A 15,319-nucleotide genomic window follows, 5' to 3' on the forward strand; every position below is an offset into this window, starting at 1 on the left:
AAACAAACTTTTCACTGCTGCTAGTAACACTGGTGGAGGACCACTTATGTTTTCTTTGTGCATAAACACAAAGTGATGGACAATTGTCACATAAAGAATTTCACTTTCTGTCCCTGTTTTCAGTAATATGAATATCATCTAGCTGTTCTAATCTTGTGAGACAGGTGTGGCATCAAGCTCAGCAGGGTTGGAGGCACCTGTGTTCCCAGCCAGCAAGCTGGGTTTTTTGGGCTGGGGGGTGTGTTTTTGTTGTGTTTTGTTTGAGGTTGGTTTGGTTTGGTGTTGGTACTAATCACAGCCTCCTGTAGCCTAGTAAAATGCACAACCTGAATGTTGAATTCCTGCCCCCTTGACATTGTATGCCTCACTTCTGTAAGAATTCCAGAGCTCTTAGAACCCAAGGACTTTGGAGTGCAGCCTTAAATCTCCTGGGCATGTTGCCAAACGATTGTAGCCAACCCAAAGTGGACTGGTTATTGGCTGGGTGTGTAACGAGGGAAAGCACATCCACATTCCTAGTCCTGTCAGTCAGGCTCAGGTAATTAGACGTTTAGATGCGGCCAGTCTCTGCCCCCCCATTTTGTTTGGTTTTAAGAGTTTGCTTTTCTGGAGACTTTTCTGCCTAAATCTGGAGTTAAGTGGTGTTGATATTAGTAAACTGAAAGCAGAATTACCCAAACATATTTATTTTTCCTTTGGAATAAATGTAGGTAGGATGAAAACCACCCTGTGTCATACTTTACATGTTACTCATTAACTGACTTAAAAAAAAAAAAATAGCCTCAGCTAGATTAGGAGTCACGTGAAGAAAGCGCTTCCGGCAATGCAGGAACGAGCAAGACTACAAGGCAGAGATTTTCACATTGTTTGGGAGATTAGGATTTGCGCATCTGAGTTTATTTTTTGACTTGGCGCTGGACAGGTGCACCATGGTGAAAAAAAGGCTGTCTTCCACTGACACGGTGTTCCGGTTTGAGATTCCAGGCAGCCCCGAGAAGGCCGGCGCAGAGGCCCCTCACAGCTCCACCGACAGCCCCGGCTCCGTGTTCCTAGGGTGAGTACAGCCTGCGCCCCCGTGGGGGCCGCAGCCGTCAGGGGTGGCCCTTGGAGAGCTCCTGGTCATCCCGAGGTAGTACCAGCCAACCGCAAAGAGAAGAAGACGTGGAGGGTCCAAGCATCTTGGCCGGTGGATTTGAAAGGGGCACATAACAAGGGATAAGATTTTTTGAGAAAATGGAACTATTACCCCTTTTCAGGGCAAAATAGTTTTTAGTGCCTCCCTTAGTCCTTTTTCAGTACTGGGTATCTGGCTGCTATGCAATTCCTCAGTTCTTGACTGAAGTTCATAGGAAGTACAGCCAAGTGGTTGAACCAAAAACTTACTTTGGTGTTAGAATTATCTGGGTTACTATTAAAATAGTAATGATTAAAATATTAAAATAATTGTCCTTTTTCCTTTTTTTCTGCGTTTCTAAATTAAATTGTAAAATAGTATAAAGTGTGCTCTGACTCAACTATTTACCCTACAGTGACTGACAGCAGCTTTGATGCCTTGTCCTTTTTAGCTGAAAATGGTGATATCTGCACCAACAGAACCGTGAGGTTTATATATTTTAATGAAATTCAATTTATCAAACCTTTATACATTTTATCTCATAATAATTTTCTAGCAACTTATAAAATGTGGAAGTCAAGTACAAGAAATAACTTCTTATCCAACTTTCATGTAAACTTCCACATAACTTTTAGGGATACTTCTCAACTGTGGGCAAAGGAATGAACTCCACTTTGGACTTTACTTTTAGATAGCACCATATCCAGGAAATCAAGGGTCAAACGTGAGCATTTGTTTGTTTCATTTTTAATAATGTTAAATCATTTACGTGAAAAATTGCTTAAAGTTATAGCATTTAAAAATTAGGCAGAAAACAAAAAAAAAATCCCATTTTTTAAAAGGTGTTCACATATCAAAATGTTCGGTTATGAAAACAAATTAAATGCTTTTAAAGAGATGTTTTAAAGACCAAGAGTCTGAATCCATGCAAAATATTGCTTAATACATTTATTTTAAAGTTAGCTTAATTTTTCTGTCATGAAAATGACTCTACCTTAATTGCATTAGCGGTCGTGGGAGCAGATGCAGAATTCCTGTGACTGAAAATGTAAAACCCTCTCAGGAACTGTATCTTTTGCTGAGCTTCAAATGTCTCTTGAATTGCTTTGTCTGCTTAGGCCATCCTTTAAGCAGACTGCCATGCAAACTCTTCTTAGAGCTCAAACTCTGAAACCAAGAAAAATTAAATTAAAATGCATAAACAGGGAAACGGACTTTGGCCCAGTGGTTAGGGCGTCCGTCTGCCACATGGGAGGTCCGCGGTTCAAACCCCGGGCCTCCTTGACCCGTGTGGAGCTGGCCCATGCGCAGTGCTGATGCGCGCAAGGAGTGCCGTGCCACGCAGGGGTGTCCCCCGCGTAGGGGAGCCCCACGCGCAAGGAGTGCACCCATAAGGAGAGCCGCCCAGCGTGAAGGAGGGAGCAGCCTGCCAAGGAATGGTGCCGCCCACACTTCCCCTGCCGCTGACGACAACAGAAGCGGACAAAGAAACAAGACGCAGCAAATAGACACAGAAAACAGACAACCGGGGGAGGGGAGGGGAATTAAATAAATAAAAATAAATCTTAAAAAAAAAAAATGCATAAACAGAGAGTACAACAAATATATATAAATGTATATATTATATTTTGAAAACAAAAATACATAAATAAGAATAAGTAAGTATAATTTAAATGTATACCATAAATATGATTTAAATAAATAAAATAATAGAATAAAAATAAAATTAAAGCCTACGTCACCTTAATTCAAATCTCTTTCAAGGAAAGAGTAAGGGCTTATTTCACTTGCATGTTTGAATATTCAACATATTAAATCTCTATGCTAGCATCTGTAAGTGTTTTAAAAACAAAACAAACAAATAGTATGTATCGAACCAGTCTAAAGACACTAGGTGCAGCTGTAAATGTTTCCAAATATTTTGGGTATTGGGGGATTTTCATCTTATTTAAAGAACATTGAAAATAATTTGCTGAAGCATTCTGGCATATATTGGTCAAATATTTGCGGTTAAAAAAAAAACAAGCTTGTCAAACAACTTCCTTTTACCCTCTAAATAAATATTAAGAGTTTATGTGGGTTTTTTTTTTTGTTTCCCATTATCCTTTTCCTTCCTTTCCTAAAGCTAATAAAATGTACTCTCAGATTGACAAACTACTCCAAGTAGACACAATTTATACAGTGCTTTTATTCAATTATTCAACAAAGATTTATTGAGTAATTATTACAAGCAGGCTATGTGGAAGGCAGAGGGGATACATTCATGAGTGACATAGAATAGTCCCTGTTCTCATAGAAGTTATCAGTTTAATGTTGAAGACAAGCAAAAAATTATGAATCAATGAATGAATGCATACATGCATACAAATATTGATATATGTTATATTCAAATACAGGGCTTAGGTGGAGAATAACATGAGGAAAACACATTTAGATTGGGCAGTAAGTAAAAGACTCTCTAAGGCCGTGATGTTTAGAACCAGGCTTCGAGGTATAAAAGAGTCAACAATGAAATGATTGGGAAGGGGCATGTTGCCCTGAAGTGGGGAAGATTTTACATGTTGAGAACCTGGGGAGAGTGGCAGCAAATGAAATCCGAGAGATAAGCAGATGATGAAGGGGTTTAGAATTCTATTCTAATGGCAACGGGAAGCAACTGGAGAGTTTAGAATGAAGACCCTGTGGGTCGTTCCCAGATTTTTGCTAATTCAAGCAGGCTACAGTGAACGTCTTGTCTGTGTCTCCTGGTGCACTGGTGCAAGAGTGTCTCTAAATTTTCTACCTAAGAGATGAATTGCTGGATTGTGGTTTATGTGCATGATTTAGTCGTTAACGCCAAATCATGGCTCAAAGTTCTGTGTCTTTTACGCTACTAAAAGCAGTATTTCTGCTGCCTCAACAACATTTGAATTGTCTTTGATTTAGATCTTTAATTTGTTTCCAATATGGAAGGTGTGAAATGTTATCTCGATATGGTTTTAATTTGACTTTCCTTTACAAATAACAGGATGAGCATCTTTTCAACATGTTCACGGTCATTTTTGTTTCCTCTTCTGTACTTCTGTAAGATGGCTGTTTATTAATTTGTGACCCTTTGTGGGGGGGAGGAGTCATTTAATTTTGTCTTACTTTTACATAGTTTTAAAAATATTCCAGTTGCTGATAATTAGTTATATGAGTTGTAAATATTTTATTTCATCATGAAGCTTGCCTGTTCATGCTCTCTATTTTGTCCAATTTCTTATTTTTAATCTATCAATTTATTCATTATTTTCTTTATGATTTGCATTTTTTGTAACTTAAGAAATTCTTTTCTCTACCCTGAGGTCATAAAAATGTTCTTATGTATTTTCTACTAAAAGTATGTTTTCCTTTCAATCTTTTATATGTTTGGAATTTTCTTCTGATGTGAATTAGGGCATCATTTTAATTTTTTTTACATACATGATTATCTCACATTATTTACTGAATATCCCTTCCTTTCCCCACTGATTGGCAATGGCAGTTCTGTCATGCATCAGGATTATTTATACCTTCTCTGATATCACTGCTTTAATAACCATCACTTCATAATGAAAGTTTGCTATATGGTAGGACAAGTCCTACTAGATCAGTAGGTTTGGCTCTTTCTAATAGTTTGCTCTTCCATTTAAATTTTAGAATCTGCTTGTTGAGTACAGGCTTTTTAAAAATTAAAATTGCATTGACAGTATTGCTCAATTTGAGGAAATCTGACATTTTTACAGGGTTGAGTATTCTTATTTGCAAACACAGTATGTCCCACCATTTATTTAGGACTTCTTTAATGTCTTTCACTGAAGTTTCAGAATTTTCTACATAAAGGTCTTACACGTCATGTTTTTTATTTATTCTGAGGTTCTTTGTGTCTTTGTTGCTATTGTAAATATATTTTAATTGCATATTTCCTTTTGATAATGTTATACAGAAATGTAATTAAGTTTCTAAATTAACCTTATATTCAACAATATTTAATCTTCTCACTAATTTTAATAATCAATCTGTAGACTCTAAGGTTCCTCCGAAGACAATATCATTTAAAATATTTAAAAATTTGTTACCTCTCTGATCCTTACTCCTTTTATTTTTTTATTTCTCCCCCCCACCTTACTCCTTTTAAATATTCCTGTTGTTAGATTGTACACGCAAAGAATGCCAATATAAAATTGAGCATTATTGAATTTAAAGGGAATGTTGGTTTTTTTTTTAACATTTCAGGTTTTATCAGCCTTTTTCAGGTTAAAAATTTCCCTCTAACCAAGGTTTTCTAAGAGGTTATTTCAAAATTATAAATGGCTGCTGAGATTATTGAGTGTTTTCCTGGTCTCCAGTGAGATGATCCTCATTTTGAAAAGCTTTGACATTCATAAGGTATACAACATCCCAAGATACAAAATGTACAGGACATCATCATTTCCCAAAACATACCGAATATTGGGCAGCCTTTGGGAAAAGAAAACTTGGAATTTCTAAACTTTAAAAGTAGTGAATTAACAGTTCAATATGTCAGTCAGTCAGCAAATATAAAATCAGGAATTTTATTAGGTTGATGGGCTTTTGGAGAGGTATTATATAAATTAGCCACTAAGTCAATTGCTCTTAATAAATTTGTTTGCCCAAAATATTATCTGTCTCAGTTTTAGGCAAAGGTGGAGGTTGCCCAGTGGAGCTAATGTGAGGAATGGAGTGCCGTGGGCTTTGGAAGCACAAACGGCCCAAGATGGCAGTGCAAGAGGGCGGAGATGAGGCAGCTGGAGGGGGTGGGGCTCTGGGCCACTCGGCCTGTGCGCAAAGAAATTATAGAGTCCAGGGCAGCCTTGCAGCTGCCCTCAAGGAACCTACACTTCGTGGCTCCAGTGCATCTGTTTCTACTAATCTACTTTTTTCAGCAGCCGCCAGTAAATAGAGGGAGAAATATTCCCCCTTCTTCCCTTCCATTCTCTCCTCCCAAGTCTTTCCCTTGCTTAGCCAAACCCACTTTGCCTGCTAGTAGGGAAAAGGATAGAAGAACTCCTTGGCAAGTGAAGAACAGAAACAAGGTAGACATTATGACCCATTTTCACTAGTTAAGCCCATGGGCTCAGCTCCTATTCATCCTTCAAGATGCAGACCCTGAAAGCTCTAGGGGAGCTCCTCAGGGGAGACCTCACTGTGGTACCCCAGTTACACCCCTCAGAATGAGCAGCCTTTACTTATTTGTTGGCACCACATCCCATATTAACCTCTTATCAGAATGTATTGCAATCAGAAGCGTATTTATTAGACAACCTAGGAAGTTTCAGTCTCAGCCGTCACTTATATGAGCCCCTCCAAGTGCTTAGCAATGTGTTCACATAGTCGTAAGTTTTTGTACAATATGCAGAAACTGTTTCAGCTGCACTTAGTTATGACTGCTCTCTCTCTCCTCTCCAGCTTTCCCTCTGCCACACTTCCCTTCCAGACAGGTGGCACTGGATTGGCCCAGTGCATTGTTGGCATTCTGAGTTAAGGGGAAGATGTTTGGAGATACACTTGTTTGGGCTTAGTAAGATATATTTATGGGGTTTGCAGTCATTTTTATGTGCGGGTAAGTTATTGCTGGCCATCCCAGTGTAGAGTGGCATGCAGGAATACTCCTGCCACCCACTATGCCAACTCACCCTGCTTGGCGACATGGAGGTACAAGGTCAGAGGTGTTACCAAACACATCCTACTGGTGCCATGCATCTAAAGTATGTGAATAGTAGAAGAGCAACAAGACTCGAAAGGTATGAGCCAAAAGCTCATTTCTGGCAAATCCTTCTAATCCTCAGACATGTAAATTTTAAGTGGTGATTCAGTCTTCACCAATGCCTAGTCAAAACAGAAATTCTTTCCTGTTAGGACTAGGCATCTTATAATCATAAAGGCATCTTTTTTTTTTTTTTTTTAAGATTTATTTATTTTATTTAATTTCTCCCCTCCCCTGGTTGTCTGTTCTCTGTGTCTATTTGCTGCATCTTGTTTCTTTGTCCGCTTCTGTTGTCGTCAGCGGCATGGGAAGTGTGGGCGGAGCCATTCCTGGGCAGGCTGCACTTTCTTTTCACGCTGGGCGGCTTTCCTCACAGTCACACTCCTTGCGCGTGGGGCTCCCCTACGCGGGGGACACCCCTGCGTGGCACGGCACTCCTTGCGTGCATCAGCACTGCACATGGCCAGCTCCACACAGGTCAAGGAGGCCCGGGGTTTGAACCGTGGACCTCCCATATGGTAGACGGATGCCCTAACCACTGGGCCAAAGTCCGTTTCCCAAAGGCATCTTATAAAGCCATAAATGCACCAAACTATTGTTTCTTTTCTGAGAGTAATTGCTCTTAATGGAACCACCAAAATTCCTGTATTTATGGGGCACAAACCCAAGGCAGTATTAAAATGAGCAACCACAACTGTGGATGTCACATTTTAGATCATGTCCTAGCTTGATATTATCATTAATAAACTTGAGCTGAAAGATTCTTTCTTATCTATCAGGAATAGAAAAGTTTTTTTTCTAGAGAAAATACTAAATTGTCTTCTGCTTTTTCATTGAAAAGTATTATAAAATTTTCACCATATGAAGAGAACAAAGAGTATCAGCTAAAAATTATTTTAAAAACCATAGACATCAGTGTCAAGCAGTTAATTTATAACAGTGTTACATTACTTTTCTGGATTTGGGGATGTTGTGGAAATTGTCAGCTTTTTCAAATTAAGAAATTGATTTCCTCATTCTAAATAAATATTCACGTTCATAATAATTTTTATTCATCATTTTTCTAAAATAAGACCCTAAATTTGTATCAACCTCAAGTCCACAAAACCTAAATCCAGCCCAATTGTAATTGCTTCCATACCTGTGTTCCCCAGCAGATCTGAGATTTTTGTATTTGTAGGACCTGATGCAGGATCTGTGCTTTGTAACTGGGGATATAATTTCGGAGTGGGATGCATGCTGGCTTTGCACGTGACTGCCCGTTATCAGTCAAAGCATTTATGGTCATTTAAAAAATATCTATAGGAAAACCAGTTTTTCAAATAATGTTTTTCAGTGGTTCAGTGATCACTTCATAAAATATTCAGAATGCCTGAAATTGTTTTTCTTTTAAATGTAATATTCTAGAGTTTAATTTTTGGTTTGCTTTTTAAATAAAGTTAAAACCTCATGGAGGAAAGTGGATATGGCTCAACTGATAGAGCATCTGCCTACCATATAGGAGGTCCAGGGTTCGATACCCAGGGCCTCCTGGCCTGTGTGATAAGCTGGTCCATGCGCAGTACTGCCATCCACAAGGAGTGCCCTGATACGCAGGGGTGCCCTCCGTGTAGCAGTGCCCCAAGCACAAGAAGTGTGCCCTGCAAGGAGAGCCAAACTGTGCAAAAAAGCACAGCCTGCCCAGGAGTAGCACCGCACACACGGAGAGCTGACCCAGCAAGATGATGCAACAAAAAAGAGACACAGATTCCCGGTGTCACCTGACAAGAATGCAAGCAGATAGACACAGAGCAGACAATGGGGCAGGGGGAGAAAAGGGGAGAGAAATAAATTAAATAAATCTTTAAAAAACAAAACAAAAACCTCATGGAAATCTATTTTGGATGAGATCAACTTAAAGTTCCCTCTTTTATTAAAAGCTTTTTACCATAACAAATTAAACATTCAATTAGCTTCAGATTTGTGGGCTAAAGACCTAGCAGTGAAGTTGGTATTTTATGCAATTACTCACAGTTGATTTATTTTTGTGAAGTGGCAGAAAGGTTGATCTCAAGATGGCAGGCATTTGTGCCACACACAGCTGCCTAGCGACATTAAGAATGAACTGCAATGTGTAACCAATATTTCTTTGACAAATATAATTAGACAACTAAGGAGCCTAAGTAAATATGCTGAAGATATATTTGGAGAATTATCTTTGAAGCACATAGCTTTTCCTTCAGTGTTAACTCATTGCAGGAACAGGTGGACTGTTTATCTATTAGTGGCACACAGCTTGATCCTAAAGAAGAATTCTCTTTGCAAGATTTAACAATGAGGAAAGCTTTCTGAAGTTCTACAATTCAAGATCAGCCACATTTTTTTTTTTTTTTACCACCAGATACCTATTCCAGTAAAAGAGACAAAGGATGTCTGTGAACAGTCTCCACTTCTCAACAGTCTCACCCTTTGTATAGATGGTGGTAAAGAAGGTTTGAAGTTTTATACCAATCCTTCATATTTCTCTGATCTATAGAAAGAAAAACTGTTGCAAGATAGAGAGGACAAGAGGGGAGAAAAGAGGAAGCAGAAGGAAAATCTAGATTATCCTTGTGAGCCAGAAAAAGGCCATGAGCTCCTCAGGACAGGTGGAGAGAAAGACGGAAGGTGGCCCAAAGCCCAGAACTGATTGAAGAAGATGCTAATCTCTTCTATAAGCATATCAAAGTTGCTAATGGCCCAGCCTCTCATTTTGAAACAAGACTATGATATATGTGGATCATATAAATGGATTTTACTTTCTGCCTTGCGATTTAGTCAGATGAGTGAGCTTCTGATTAGAGTTGAACCACCTCTACCAATGTATGGAGCAGGAGACATAAAACCTATACCCACCTGTATCAGCTGTGCTACAGGCTTGATAGAAAATTGCTCTCGATCACCTGCTGCAGGCAGAATACCTGTGTTTGTGAGCCCCCCACTCCCCCTCACACACATACCTGTTCCATGACCTCTTCCATCATCCTTGTCCACTTCTTCATACAAGCGTCAGTGAATTCAACTCCTCACCGCTCCCCAGTACCTCCCCAACCTCTACCTCCAACTACTACTTTGCTAGCTCCAGCAGTAGCACTACCTCCAAATCCTCTTCAGATTGTCCCTAGAGTTCTTCACCTACCTCCTTCTCCAACTGCCCTCTCCCCCAGTAGCTAGAGCTTCCTCGGTAGGTGACACCATACCAGTTTATCCACTCCCACAAGGTGAAGTCCAGGAACTGCCTCCCCTCCCCCCACCTCCTCCTCTGCCTCCTCCTGGCATTGGACAATCATCACTTGTCATGATTGCAGCTTTTGTTTACCCCCTCCCCTTTCGGGGCTACATCCAACTCCATCTACTGCTCCGCATCCCCATGTTCCATTAATGCCTACATCTCCTCTATCACAAGTTATACCTGTGTCTGAGTCAAAGCGTTGTTCTTCAACTCTTCCTGTAATCAATGAGACCAAGAGTGTACTTCTGGAAGCAAGATGAAAAAGTATTCATTCAGCTAGGTAAAGCAGAAGAGCAAAGTAAACAGGAAGCTAAACATGAACACCTTGAAAATGATGTTGCTGCCATCCTGTCTCACCATATTGCTGTGGAGTGTAGCGATTCACAGATGATTCAGAATTTGATGACTTAGATTGGTTGGAATAAGAAAAATGCATGAATAAATATTCAAAACTAAATGCAAATGTCCTCTATGGTACTTGTTCTTGGAAGATGTTTAACATTCTAGTATTGTGCTTTCTTTTTCTTATGATAAATAACTCTTTCCTCCATCATTTTTTATTTCTAAGAAAAATATTAGCATACATTACAAATAAATGTTTTACAGTGGCATAGCTTCTAATTTTTCCCTGAAAAGAAATAATTTGGTCAAATAAACCACTAAGTATTAAACATAGACTACTGTTGTTGGAATAGTAGATTCAGTTTTTTTTATGTATATCTTAATTGTGTGCTTTGCAAATTTTAATTTAAAGAAAGCAACTGAGATGGAAGTCTTGAGGACAGGTCTCTCTATTAATAGAGTTTTATTCCATTTCCTGATGATATTAAAAGAAGAAACACTGCCTTGATTATATGAGTACAATCAGAATTTATATTTAGTTTGTAGTGTTGAATCTAAAGGAATGCTTGAATTTTTTTGTCTTTATTTTTTTAATATTATATTCAAAAAATATGAGGTACTCATATACCCCCCACCCCCCTCACCCCACTCCTCCCCCCATAACAACATTCTCCTCCATCATCATGAGACATTCATTGCATTTGGTGAATACATCTCTGAGCACCGCTGCACCTCATGGTCAATGGTCCACATCATAGCCCACACTCTCCCATGTTCCACCCAGTAGGCCGTGGGAGGACATACAATGTCCGGTAACTGTCCTGAATTTTTTTTTAGTTATTGCTTTATTGTTTTTAAATACTTACTTTATTTGAATGTTTATCAGTACCCCTCTTCCATTTATATATTGTGTGGTACAATTTTGCTTTCCTATAGGAGTTAAATAAAAATTTTCCTTGTGAAATACTCTGACTTAAACATACATGTAACTTATATAACTGTTGACGAATAACAATCTAATTGAATAAATAGCTCCTTTGGAAGGTTTAAAAAATCAGTTTCATTGAAATGCCTTCATCTTTTTAATTTATTATTATTTATATAATTTGTCTTCCTCTTTAACAAAAATAAATCAGGCAATTTATAATTAAATTGAAAGTCCCAGGAATTGCCTCTTCTTTAACTATGTAGAAGACCAAGCCTGACACTAAAAGAGGGCAAAGCAGGAAGCCCTGCCAAGAAGCTCATGGGTGATGAATGAGGGCTTATATATAACCCAATAGTGATTATAGTAGTTTACACAGTGGCTTACTCATGGGAACTCTTTACAGACATGACCTTATAAACCTTTGTGGCTTTTCACTGTAGGAGATGGATTACAGTTATTCTTTATATTACTTATAGGAGGAAAGTAAGTAAATAGAAGAGGGAAAGAAGTTTTTCTGTTGTTTTTAATATGGCTAAATTATGCTTCCAAAGCAGTTCAGGTAGTGAATGTGCAGTCAGCTACATGACCAAAATGGCATTATCAAACTCCATGGACAACTTTTATTCACCTGGTTTGGCTTCAAATTATTTGGGCTATTTCCAAAAATCAAATCCATCTTCTAGGGTCATTTAATGCGGTTTCTTCGGGGTGACTTTTACAACCCCAAAGGGGACAACGGTTTCAGAAGTAGGCCTAGTGCTCTGCAAGGGTTTGGTTAAGGAGAGCTACCTGGCGTTCCCAATTCTACACTAACTCGTTATGTGATTCTGTAAATTTCCAGTGAATTCATTTGTAAAAAGATAATGGAATGTGTTCTATGTACTTTTTAAAATATAATAAACTTTATTTTAAAAAACGTTTTCAATTACAGAAAAGTTCCATCAAAAGTATGAAGGAGACCCAGACCCCACTCCCCCTCCCACATCTTCCCCTATTAATTACATCTTACAATTGTGTGGTACATTTGTTACAATTGATGAGTAAACATTGAAACATTATTACTAACCAAGGTCTATAGTTTACATTGTGGCTTACACATAATTCCATGCCCTAAAAATGTCCTATGTTCCAGCTATTGTCCCTTCCCTCTCCCCTTACAACCACTGGTAACCACTATTTTTATAAGAATGTTACATGTTCTTCCATTTCCACAATATTAATAAGTGTGCTTTGTCCATAGTTGCATTCCCCCTTATGTTGTTCATTCTTCCTCTTTGAGGATGCCCACTCTGCCTCAGATTGAGAGGGGGGCTTAGATCTCATGGCGCAGATGGAAGGAACTGTTTTGCTTGCAGTTGTAGACACTCTCTCTGTTTTGAGATGGGTGTTGTCCATCACCATCATTTTGTTAGTTGTCCTGAGTGAGTCCAAAGATCTGGAGAGTAGGTGTTAGCCACAACTCTTCTGAGATTCAGGGCTCAGCTGGCATATGAACAGACTGAAGATTTAATGCTCTGAGACATGTATTTACTGCCAATTATAGGCTCAAATAAGAGAGGTAGGAGAATCATGTGTAGGGAAATTATAAATGAGTCTAACTCTGTTACACTGGGGAAAATAGTTTGACATATATTTCAAGGTAAGGCCCCTCAACAGGGTGCTGATTTCAAGGGGTTGTCTGCCCTGCCTATAGTGTCTAGATGGCTCTAGAGACCCCAGGAGCACCCCAGTTTGAGGTATTGTTCACGGTGGCAGTCAATGAGATCTGCCTGAGACAGGCGTAAGTGTAACTTCTGGAATTACCTCCGGACTCATTTTGAAATCTCTCAGTGATTTAAAAACTCTTTTATATTTGATGTTTTCCCCTTTTGGTCAAGGTCTTTTTCCAAATGCTTTGCTGGTTTGTGCTCAGTGCCAGGGAGACTCATCCCCAGAAGTTATGGCCCACAGCGGGGAAAGGGGGTGGGAGTACTATGATTATTTGCTGAGTTTGGCTTAGAGAGAGGCCACATTTGAGTAACAGGAGGTTTTCAAGAGGTAACTCTTAGGAATAGTTATTATTAGGCTAAGTTTCAATTTTACAAGAATAAGGTACAGAGTTACATGCATTAATATTGAAGGCTTGACATATTGGTCTGTTTTCTTTTATTAGTCACTGCCTATATACTCTAGAGAGTACTTTTGAGGGGTAGAGAAAGAACAAGTACAATGGATAATTAACAAAGGCTTATTGAGTGCTGAGTGCTGCCTATAATCTCTGTACAGGGATGATACCAGGTGAGTATCCTGGCTTCATCACTTACGAGCTGTGCAACCTCTCTGGGCCTCTCTTTCCTCACCTGTAAAGTGGGGATAATCATAGAATTACAGAGAGGATTACACGAGATAATATATATAAAGTGCTTGCCACACAGGAAATGATCTTTTGTTAGCTGTGGTTAATATCAGGCAGTAGGGGGAGACCTGGAGAATAATGGTATATTCACTTACCACCTAGAGTTTCTAGCAGTTAGGAATACATCCTTTGCTCTCTATCCTCATCACCTATCATGCAGAAGAAACTCCATGAGGAGAAGAAACTCTAGTTGAGTAAACAAGTGGCTGCAGACCTAGCTTCTGCTTCCAGGGGCTCCAGTCTCTTTTGGTTACAGACACAGACAAAAACTGCTATAGAAGGTAGACAACATGCATGCACATTGAAAATTAAATTATTGACCTAACTCTCCTAACCATAATTTCACACATTTCCTGTTAATATCTGTGTTGCAATATTGAGATCTGGAGATAAACTGGACATTTTGAATGTTTAGTCGACAAAATGAACCTTGCCTAATGAGAAAAAAAACAACAAAACTAATAGCTGCCAGGATGATCCTTGCAATTTAAGGAAATCGTGTCGTTTATTCCTTCAAATAAACCCATAGGACAAAATGCTGTACTGTGAACAGGCCTCATTCCAATCGTGCTCCTGTGAAGAAAAGGGAAAGAAAACTGGAAGCAGGAATAGTGAAGCAGTGCAAGTGTGTTTGTTATCTCGCAGAGTTGTCCTTTGACCTCTGGAGAGCACCCTTTGGGCTCTGACCCCCATCTGCTTCCCTGTTCACGTCTCTTGCCCCTCTCTATGTCCCCAGAAGCCCACACTCCAGCCCTGACCGCTAGTTCTGAGTCTGCATCAGCTTCTCCTCTCCCTACAACTCTGGCAGAGCAAATTCTGAGCCATCCTTCAAAACTGGACTAGGTATCACTGCATACAGAGCACCTACCTGGACACCACTCTCCCTTTCTCTGTGCTCCCGTCATACCCTTTGTTTACTCCTTTTATGGCATTTTATCACATATTACATTATACTTGCTGTTCTACTTGTCTTGCTTCCCCAGTATACTACTGTCTTTTGTTTCTAACCAATCACTCAACACCGTTCCTAGCACCAAGTAGTCAACACTAAATGTTTGTTGGATGAATAAATGTTGGGTGGATGGCAGAGTTCCCCGAGCTGACAAGCAAGGCTGACGATTGGTGGGGTGTTGCTGACCCCAGTCGGGGAAAGCTCAGCAGACTATTCAGGTCTACACATTATTAATTTGCTCAATGAGGGGAGAACAGCTAGTAGCAAAGCCAAGATGACACCTCAGACCTTCTGACTCATAGTTCAGGACCTTTTTGTTGTTCCACAGTAACTTGATATCAGATCAGAACTGGCGTTTGACCTCTTGTGGTTCCAAGTGTTTTAGCCCAACAATTATAAAAAGAGAGGGGAAAACTGCACAATAAATGTCTGCAAGGCACGATATAGACTGAAATTTCTATTTCTGTAAACTTAAATATAAGTTAATTTTAGTTTAATTTCCCATTGAACTGATTTGTTTTTTAAAAAAAATAAATAAATGTAATTACCATAAAGTTGAATAAAACTACATGTGAAAGAAATCATAATTTAATAAAAGATTTTTAATTTA

At 39.1% G+C, this 15,319-nt stretch overlaps 1 protein-coding gene and 1 pseudogene across 1 annotated transcript in view; both read left to right on the forward strand.

Moving 5' to 3' along the window:
- Positions 1 to 807: 807 nt before the first annotated feature.
- GRAMD2B (GRAM domain containing 2B) overlaps positions 808 to 15,319 on the forward strand; it is a 115,737-nt gene continuing 101,225 nt past the window's right edge. The window contains exon 1 of the mRNA XM_012527952.4: positions 808 to 1,054. Coding sequence (XP_012383406.2) covers positions 930 to 1,054 — 125 coding nt within the window. The 5' untranslated portion in view covers positions 808 to 929. The remainder of the gene's footprint in view (positions 1,055 to 15,319) is intronic.
- On the forward strand, positions 8,893 to 12,668 carry LOC139439843 (actin-binding protein WASF1 pseudogene; annotated as a pseudogene).

Source organism: Dasypus novemcinctus, chromosome 2 (genome assembly GCF_030445035.2).
Source record: "Dasypus novemcinctus isolate mDasNov1 chromosome 2, mDasNov1.1.hap2, whole genome shotgun sequence".
NCBI classification, from domain to species: Eukaryota; Metazoa; Chordata; class Mammalia; order Cingulata; family Dasypodidae; genus Dasypus; species Dasypus novemcinctus.